The sequence below is a fragment of the Melospiza georgiana genome, chromosome 7 (genome assembly GCF_028018845.1).
Source record: "Melospiza georgiana isolate bMelGeo1 chromosome 7, bMelGeo1.pri, whole genome shotgun sequence".
In the NCBI taxonomy this organism is placed as follows: Eukaryota; Metazoa; Chordata; class Aves; order Passeriformes; family Passerellidae; genus Melospiza; species Melospiza georgiana.
The window spans coordinates 19,868,526-19,878,353 of NC_080436.1; the positions used below are offsets into that span (position 1 = coordinate 19,868,526).

At 39.3% G+C, this 9,828-nt stretch overlaps 1 protein-coding gene across 1 annotated transcript; it reads right to left on the bottom strand.

Moving 5' to 3' along the window:
• Positions 1 to 2,586: 2,586 nt before the first annotated feature.
• SCRN3 (secernin 3) lies at positions 2,587 to 9,785 on the bottom strand. The gene is made up of 7 exons (XM_058027908.1): positions 9,583 to 9,785; positions 9,288 to 9,469; positions 8,301 to 8,500; positions 7,429 to 7,641; positions 4,758 to 4,920; positions 4,245 to 4,425; positions 2,587 to 3,478 (listed from the first exon to the last, which is right to left on the bottom strand). Exons 1-7 carry the CDS (start codon positions 9,748 to 9,750, stop codon positions 3,323 to 3,325), a joined length of 1,263 nt encoding a protein of 420 aa, XP_057883891.1. The 5' UTR covers positions 9,751 to 9,785; the 3' UTR covers positions 2,587 to 3,322.
• Positions 9,786 to 9,828: the final 43 nt, after the last annotated feature.

Sequence of the window (9,828 nt, forward strand, 5' to 3'; positions counted from 1 at the left end):
TACGTGTGCGTGTCAAGGTTTACGGCAAAGGTGTTTTTCTGAGAGATTTGTTAATGTGGCTCTTGGGTTTCAGTCCTGGTATTCCTTAAATCCATCCTTGATCCTTTACAAGTAGGCAGAGCACTTCTTAATGGGTTTCCACCATTAAGGTACCTCCATAGTAGAAGTGTGCCACATTGTCATCTACTTACCAAACACACTTTTTAAAATTAATTCTTCAAACATTCGAGAATTTGATCTGAGTGCAGTTCTACAGTTCTATTTATAGTCATTGTTCTTGCACTCTTTCTCATTTGCATCATAAAGTCCTGCTTCCCTTTTTTTTATAATGGTTATGCTTTCCCCTAGATTTGAACACAACAAATCTGTTTTAAATAAGAAATTGCTCAAAATTTCTGCATAGAAAAGACTCTCTGTTACAAATCTAATACAGAGGACACCTTTGATTACCAACCAACCCCACATTCTCTTAGATTTACTGCTACAATATTGTGACTGCTGATACCATACCCATTGGTCTGATGAGTCTGTGATGGTTAATAAATAAAGAAGCTAGGAATGAAATACAAATATTTTATTTCTAAATCACTGGGTACTTCTGGAAGCCAATAATAGACTTTGAATTGTTTTAGAAAGTTAAGTAACCCTTTTATCTGGTAAATATTTGCTTCCACCAAGGAGCACTGGCAAGTTTTGAATGGTTGACAAGCTGATATTCTGTCAATAGTTGATATACAGTTATGTGGATTTCTGGTAGTTAGAAACAGCTTTGTTTTAAAGAAGTGGTCACTGATACAATGACTTCCTTTATTTTGAAGGTGGGTTAGTTTGGGATGAATCTCTTGAAGGCTAAGTTCATGAAGACATCTATTGAACAAGTCTAGAGGAATGCCAGTGAAAAATTGGATCTTTTTTCTAGGACTAATCTCAAAATAATTGTCAAAATAATTGTCAAAATGAACAGGGATGGATGTAGCACTTAGTTTTCTAGTATGAAATTTGAATACATTTTTATTTCAAAAATGATCCTTCATAAAGCTCTAGACCTTTTAAAGATACATTCGTAGGTAAAAACCTATGAGATGTTGCCCTCTAGGGGACATTCTGATTCTTAATTTATTTTTTTTTTTTAATATAAGGTTGTGGGAGGGAGGATTATTTGTTTCTCCTGATCCCATCTTTATTTTCTGTTTTTACACTGCGTGTCTTCTAGGAGAATGAAATCCCAAGGAAAAAGGTACTGAAATATCCTATACTCTGCTGACATCACTTTGACAGTCTCCACACATTACATTGTTTTTACTTTGTATCCTGTAGACCAGTAAGGAAAAAGCAACACATAAATAAGAGGCACAGTTGGACTGTATCTGCCTGTGTTAGGACTGGACCAGTGTGCTTAACCTCGTTCATTGCCACCCCATGATTAAGTAGTCAAGAAGTTTGCTTAAAGGCCTGCTCCAGCTTCACTGCTGTTCTTCCTGGATAACTTCAGTCTTTGCACTGTACCATAAAACTATTTCACTTGGTTTGCTGCCTCAAACATCAGTTTCACCTGGAATTTACTGATGCTTTGAAGCTATCAGTGTAGAACAGCTCATGATCAAAACCAGGAAAAGATACGTAATTGTAAGATGTGGACATCCCGTAAGGAAAACAGATAAATACAGCAATTTTTTATTAAATCTACCTTCCAGTTATCAAAGTGGAGTATTGAACTTCTGCATTGAACCACTGTGCTACTAAGAAATTACTGCCACGTGCTACACATTAGGTCACTAGAAATAGAAAGTTCATAAGCCTTTCCTAACTCAGTGGTTTCTTGCTGTGAATCTGAACACAGAATCCTAAATTAATTTCTACTCTTATTGTAGGATCAGAAAGAATAAATTTTATCAGGCTCTTAATTTTCGTATTAATTCTGCAAACTTCATTGTCTATCTATTCTTTATATCTAACTTTTTTTACCAGTGGTGTAGTTATTAACAATTTACAGAATGAGAAAACCGCATGTGAAAAATTGTCAAAGAATGATCTTTCTGTGGTTTGCTGTGTCTGTGGGGATGCAGTGTCGTGTCCCACATTGTTGCTGCAGCTCTAATGCACCATTTCATATTTTCCTCTGAAGGTTTGCAAAGTGCTGCATTTTGAGTGCTTTTTTATGGTTGCTTTTTCTTACAGTCGTGCTTGTTATCCTGACTTATTGATCATGAGGTAAAATCAGAGTCTTCCTCGTTGTTTGTTTAGTTTGCCCCCTGCCACAGATAATAAAAGTGGTGTCATGTATTGATCATTACTTTTAAACAGGATCAGGAAGGAAGAGTTTTTGGTAAGGCAAAAAGTTTGATTAAATCAAGTCCACATTCTATTAACTTTGGCAAAAAAAAAGGTCATGGTTTAAAAGGCTTTATATAAAATGAAAAAAATTTAAAGTATTTTAAGTGTTCTGCTGAGTACATGTATATACTTGTGTAGCCCAACATCTTCCTTTATAGTTGCCCAATTTTAAAAAGTAACAATTCAAGAAACATTTTAGAACTCCTCCATGATGTTATAAAGTGCACTGTAAAATTAATTTGACAATAATAATCTTGTATATAAATAAGTTTATTTTTCACTATCAGGGTGGGAAAAATAGACAGGAAAGTGAAATCTGTGGGGAACTTACATGATGTTTGCACTGCTGAATTCCATGTATTAAGATTTCACAATTACTCACAGCAAAATATTATTATTGTAAGTGTGATTTGTTTTTAATATACCTTGAACTCTTAGTCTAATTTTACATTGAAGGAGTAGAAGGTCTGTATATGAAATATATCTTAAAATGGTTTTACCAAACAACTGAGTATCAATCTTACTTGGTTTGTGTGTCGCTTTCTTTTTTCTTCAGGGTTCATCACAGCTTCTACATTTTAGAGAGTCTTCAGCATGGCCATTTTAATTCAGGTAGTCTGAAATTCTGCCACAATTCTCCTGACTATAAAAGCTAAAACTGCATTCTCCAGAGCTGAGTTAATGTTCTTCATTCAGAGATGAGGCTGTTGACTAATTTAGTCAAGCTATTGCATTCTAATTGCATCTGTTTGTTGGCAAAATCAATCTCTGCTGACAGCTTTGTGCCATGTACAATGCCACTGCCCAGCTCTAAGGAGCCTTTCCAGCATTCTTCTTATAATTGAAAGCCATTTGTCCTAAATATGAATCTGCATCTTTAAAACTGTCCATGCTATGTGATATACTGAAAACAGGATGTTAATCTATTTAGCCTCTTCATTAGAAAACCCAATTATAATTCTAATTTTACCACATTCAAATAATATTCTTAGCCATATATTTTGAGTTCTTCTTCTACACACTGTGGAAAAAGATTAACCACTTGTTTAGTATCAAGGCATCCATTTTGCAGGATTGATTCCATTTGACTTATCTTCTGTTTCTCCAACTCCTGTATCTTTTTGAGCATTTCTTTACCTTTGTCCTGCAAAAAGAAACATTTATTTCACTAAAAACTATCCAGAGCATGTTGTAATCACCCTAACAAAATTCTGTTCTACTGTCCTTATTTTAATCTTTTAAGAGTTTCTAGGGTCGGCATTTTTGTTGGTAGAAATCAGTATCATGACAGGTGTTCTTAGGTATCTTCCCTAATATCTAGCGCTCACTTCTTCCTTGTCTGATAGACTGAAGGAATATTAAAGCTCCTTTAGCTATTAGCTATCAAAACTTAAGCAGCCATCTTACTTTTAAGAAGATGTATCTGTAAATAGGAGAGATTTTACTGCTAAAAGTAAGTGGCTACCATCCTGCTTCACTAAAGTTCAGTGACGTTCTGTGTTCAGCTACCTTTGTCATCTTGTTTCCTTTCCTGTCCATACCAAGCAATGATCAAAGGCAAGCTCTCCTGTCCACCTGACACCAGGGACCTGAATAGCTGTAAGAACTCTTGGCAGAGTTGTGTATTTGCCTGTGCTGCTGGGGCATTTCCCCATTGTGTGGCTAGTGAGGGAGTCTGTGGGGGGCTGCTCCTCTCCTGGGGCTCAGCCTGCCAGCACAGCACAGTGCTGTTGCAGTTTCCAGTGTCAGGAACACGTGCCTGCCAGATGCCAGCACTCAGGGCTCCTGGGGCACTGCACTGTTCTGTGCAATCCATCAAAGGGCATTCACTGCCATCACATTAACAAAATGGGAGCAAGGACCTTATAGAAACCACCTGCTTGCATTGAAATCTAATTGAATCAACGTACCTTGGTAGTTTCCATAACTACAGCAGCGCTTTCATGTTTTTTATAGAGCTCATGTCTTCGATCTGGCTTACTCTGAAAACGTGGTTGCTTCTTAACTGGATCATCAGGACCAAATGTAGGGGACGAAGTTTTTAATAACGGAGTAATACCGGGCACAAAAATGAAAGGCTTGAATACAGATCTAGAAGGAAAAAATAGAACAGAGATCCTTTACTGGCACTGTTTCGTTAACATTTTTGAATCAGTAAATTGCTGTATTTTTTCCCATTCTTCTACTTGCTTCTTTTGAGAAAAAAGTATTAAAAAACCATCTAATGGTGTTAAAGTCATTGTCACAGCAGTGTTCCATTAAGTAGGTTGGTAGATACCATTAATATACATAATGTGCATTTATGTTCCTCCTACATTTTGAGTGTGCTTTTTCAGGGGTAAAAGAAAACCAACCCAAAGTTGCAACACTTTTTCATTTAGATATTTACAATTTTTTGTCCAGTTTACTTGCTGCTACATCACCTGGCAGGATCTGGAGTTCCAGTAAAGAAGTGAATACAGGGCAGATTAGACTGCTGAGGCAGTACAGACACCATGCTGCCAGTTGTCATAAATCCACCTTCCATGTTAATGCCACTCTCTTTGTCACGAAGAATTTCCATCATTATTTCAGAAGTGATAGATCCTGTTCAAGATACAATACAATTATTTAGCCACAGAGCTAATATAATACCAAGTGAATGACATGGTCCCTACAACTGACTCCTTTTGGCAATGCCAGTTTTAGTTTGTCTGTGTTGGCAGGGGGAAAAAATCATCCTAATGGAAACCTTAATATGGAATACACTTGTATTGCTTTCCCCAAAGTATTTATTTCAAAGAGAAGTGATAAAACATGCCTTAAAAAATGGGGAGTAGAAAGACCAATGGTATTTGCCTGAAAGGTAAATTTCATAGGGCTAGCAAATGTTCACTCACAAAGTAACTTTTCAGATGAAAAGTAGTAGCTTGGATTAAATGCTGAACTTTGAGCTATGGAAGTAAGATCTTTATAATACGGGTTGATATTTGAACAGAGTTAATACCACTGTGATGCTTTGAAGTTATAAAAAAAATAACAACCATGCGTGGATTTTGTGTGAAACTTTGAAAATGAAACACCAAAATTGTCACTTGTTTTGGAGGGGCTTTTTGGTGAGTGGGTTTTTTAAATTTTCATCCTTTTCAAGGAGGCACTGGAGTGGCATTACATTCTATGCTCAGAAGCCACAATAGTACATCTATTTGTCGAAAAGTCTTTGTCAGCAAGCTGTGTGAGGTTTATTGCCAAGTATCTGTGAAAATAATTCCTGCTCAGGAGGAACAAAACCCTTTCCACATCAGCCTGTTCAGTGATATCACTGTTGCTGTATAGTGTATGCTGAAGCTCAGATACTGATGTGGTATCACCCAACCATCCAATCTTCTAACAGGCAGCTCTTGCAGGATGCTTTTCTTTGCACATTTGGTGTACCAGTAGAGGGTATGCTTATGGCAGAAATACATTAGTTCAGTCATTCTTTATTTTTTTTGGAAATATGTATAGTCTACCACTTTACTATTTTAGTGTTTCCTTTACTGAGTTGTAACTGCAGAATTTTTTTTTAACTACTTTGCCCTTTCCTCTTAAAATAGTTACTCTGCTGCTATGTTTTGTGTCTCCAATATTATTTTTTCATACATGACCCAGGTTGCATGTAGACAGACATGCAGCACTACATTTCAGCAAGAAGACACACTTAAGTATTCCTATAGTTGCTTGAGAAGGTCAGAGAATTAAAGAAATCAGCAAGCTAGATGACTCAAAGGAATTAAAAGAAGCAATGGCCATTTTGTCAGCTACAACTTGGCAACCTGTCCAGCAGGGAAGAAGGTACTGCATGTTTTACACTAAACTCTATTATTTTGTATGCTTGAAATACATTCCCTATTTTTTGAAATATGAGTAGTATTTCTCTAAAATGGCCCTCACATAGTAGGCAGCCTGGAAAACCCCCAGAACTGTAATGCCACTGACTGAAAAAGCAGGGATGGGTAGATGAAGAAACCAGTGATTTTACTGATGCTGTAAACCAAATAGCTTTTAGTTAAGGCACCTATTTAAAATAAATCTGAACAAAGTGAACCATATGAGACTGATAACCTGAACACCTCGTGGGATTTTTAAAATGGCTCAGGTAAATGCCTGAAAATGGGGATTTAGAATGAAAACATAGATACAATCTCAGCATTGTTGTAATACAAGTAAATACAGGTATTATGAAAATGCTTTCAGTATTCAGAACCTGCAATTCCCAAAATGAATGCAGGATTTACATGATCACTAGAGCAAGACAGCAAAAGTAATTCACTTTGATGCATTAACTAAATGCTAAACCTGGTCTGGCAGAGTTCAGCCAAATAAATAAAAGAAACAAAGGGGTGCAATGTAATCCTGATTCAGATTAAATACTTCACATGAGCATGTGAATACATCTACAGCAAAGACCTGCTAGATGGATGCAGTCAAAAGTGAAGTAATAGGTTCATTCTTTAGGAGTCTGAAAAGCAAGTGCTTGAATTAGTGACTGCTTAGAGTACAGAAAATTACTTTGTTCTGCTCTTGGTGTGTTTTAGTAGACTACACAAGTTTAGAGTAGCCATTGCAGTGAAACAACAAAGAATTAAAAATTAATGTCAAAAATGAATGCAAGGTATGTAACTGAATGCTGTGCTGTTGCCTTACACGAATGGTACCTGACTGAAGCTGTTCATAAGCTTTGTGGCTGCAAACTGCTGGGAATCTGTTTCAGCCTCTAGTTTTTTTTCCTTAGCAGTACAGTAATATTATGTAGCCTATCAAAATGTTTCAGAACAGGTCTTACAGGGCATTTAGTGGTATGGTCATAATGTGACCTCTCAGGGTTGTTACTGTAGCTCTGTATGTTTGATATTTGACCCTTGTTTTAATTTTTCCTCCTCAATAAATTAGAAAAAAATGTATAGAAACTTTCAAGTTCAGTGCTTCTCTTAGGCAAAAAGTTATTCTAGTAAGTTGTGGTTCACCAAGTCATGTGAATGATTGGCTGCATCAGACATATAATAATTTATTATTTGAATTAATATAGCTTACTAAATATTTTGCATATCTTGAAAAAAAAATTCAAAAGGTTACCTTTGTGTTTGTTCAGAAGTTTATAGCCTTCACAATATCGGCCTCCAGATGTGGTCATTCTGGCAGTATTGACAAAAGAATATGTGGCAGCAAAATCAAATTCCTTTTCCCCATCCCACCAGCCATTGCTTTTGGCATATTCCTTCAGTTCTGGGTGTTCTCTGTCAATCTTGGTTGTGATAGAGAGCTGGTTGGAAATATTCCGTATGCCTCCTGTTTGTAAGTTGCAGAAAGAATTGTTTTAGTACATTGAATGATTTTTCTTGGTATTTTGTTCACAATTAGCTTAGTAAAGCAAATTAGCCCTGAAGAGTTTCCTACAAGATCAGTGAGTCTGGTGGTTTATTTCTGGCCCTCTCTCCTCAGCCAGATGTATTTTTCTGATTGAGTTTTCATGCCACTCATTTCTGACTCATTTGCTTCTATTGCCAGCATTGTATTTCAGGTTCTGTCTTGATTATTCCCACATTTACATTCTGCTTCTGAGACATTCAAAGATCAAGTTTGTCCTCCTAAGTTCACTGGAAGAATCAGCCACATGGCCCAGTACACCAATCCTGTTCCCAAATGAAATTGTCATGGATTGCTACCATCATTATGACCATGCATACTGCTGACTTTCTTGCTGTCCTCTGTTTTCCAAGTGCAGGAGTGGTTACCTCTGGCTCTGAAAAGGCCCCTGTCACCCAGCTCCTCTGACAAACTGCCAGCTACTCCACACTCATGCCCCAGGAAGCAATGCCTGTTCTTTACAGGCACATGTATGCACTTCAACGTTAGTTTGATGCCTTAATGAAATGGTAAATCAAAATTGAACAACTCCAAGGTGTCATAGCACTTGAAATGTTTAGAAAAAAGAGCATCATCCATACCTTCTACTTTTTCTGCTGCCCAGTATTTTCCTGATGTCTCCAGCACCCATGCTTCCTTTCTGTCAGCTATCAGAAAACTGTTGTGGTATGTAAATGCCATGTTGCTCTCCATACAGTTTCCTCCCTGGCCATATTTTTCCAGCAAATCAACTATGACATTAAGAGCCTTTTCAGCTGTGTCCGCTCTCTCAAGTCCAAGCCTAAAAGAAAAGGAAAATCTTATTTTTGGAACAATGAACTCTGTATAGGACTATTCAGCCTGAGTATTCCAATTCACCTGGAATGATATTTCTATATGCAGCTGCCAGTTGTATGATCTGGTAAGGAAAAAACACAAGTCAGGTAAAGGGCTTCTTTGATGTGGGTCCTCTATGAACTTGACATGGGGAAAAACACCAAATGGAAATACAGAAAGGCAGGGAGAGGGGTCCTACAAAATGCTTACAAGTCCTGTGCAACTACTGGACTGGGGGGAAACTACCAGAAGAATTGACTGACTGCTGTAGGTCAATGGAATTTACGCTGGCACCTGTAGTGTAGGAACATGAACTTGTTATTTACACGGAAATAGGCAGCTGAGACCAAAAGTTAAAAACAATGTGTGTGAAAGATGGGGGAATAGGGAAAGGAGTACAGACCCTATGAAAAGGCCCAAACAGTAGTGCCTGAAGTCCATCCACCTGTGTTCTTGCAAAAGTCTTGTTTCCATTTAGTATAAATTTTATAGAAAGAAAAACGTTTGCTAATTTTTTGACGAATTCTGGTCTAGTGTCTGATACTTCTTATGGGCTCCTAGCAATAATCTAGTGCTTGTGCCAAGAAATACTTACTTTTAACCGTGGCTAGAACAGTGGAAGGAGTGCCTTCTGAAAGTGAAAGTACTAGTTCCCCTTAGAAGTCTAACATGTTTCCATGTAAATTCCGAATCCGGTACCATGTACCAAAAAGGAGAAAAAACCAAAACAAACCAAACCAGCTTGTGCACACCTTACGAGGTCCATGCCGAGGAGAGCTTCCCCACCGCAGACCTCCTCCCTGCCCCACACGGCCTCGTTGCCGATGCACACGCCGTGCTCGTTGGCGCCCATCTCGGCCCCCCAGAGCCAGGAGGGGCGGCTCAGGACCACGGCGTGGGTCCTCTCCACCTGCTCGATGCTGATGTAGGTGCACTGCAAGAGGGCAGAGCACACTGGAGTCACCGTCCCCGCTCCGCCGGCCGAACCGCGGGCTGAGCACGCACACAAGGGCCGGCAGCGGCGTTCTCGCTGCCCCCCGCTCTCACCTCCAGCGCGGCGCCGGGCGGGTGCGCGGCGGCCGGGAAGTGCACGACCTCCTGCACCTCATCTGCCGGCCGGTCCGAGTTCTTCCCGAACACCACGCGGCCCCCGGGCGCGGCGGGCGGCAGCGCCACGAAGGTGTCGCACGAGAGGGGCGGGGGCCGGGGGACCATGCTGAGGGCTGAGGGGCCCTGCACGGCGCGGGCCCGTGGCGGACAGCGGCGGCTCGGGCGCGGGGCGGTGCCCGCGGA

Coding starts and splice junctions, on each gene's coding strand:
- SCRN3 (XM_058027908.1), bottom strand. CDS start 9,750: ATGGTCCCCCGGCCCCCGCCCCTCTCGTGCGACACCTTCGTGGCGCTG. Junction 8,501..9,287: donor CTCGGCATGGACCTCGTAAG/GTGTGCACAAGC, acceptor CTTTTCTTTTAG/GCTTGGACTTGAGAGAGCGG. Junction 4,426..4,757: donor GGAACTCCAGATCCTGCCAG/GTGATGTAGCAG, acceptor TTTTCCTTCTAG/ATCTGTATTCAAGCCTTTCA.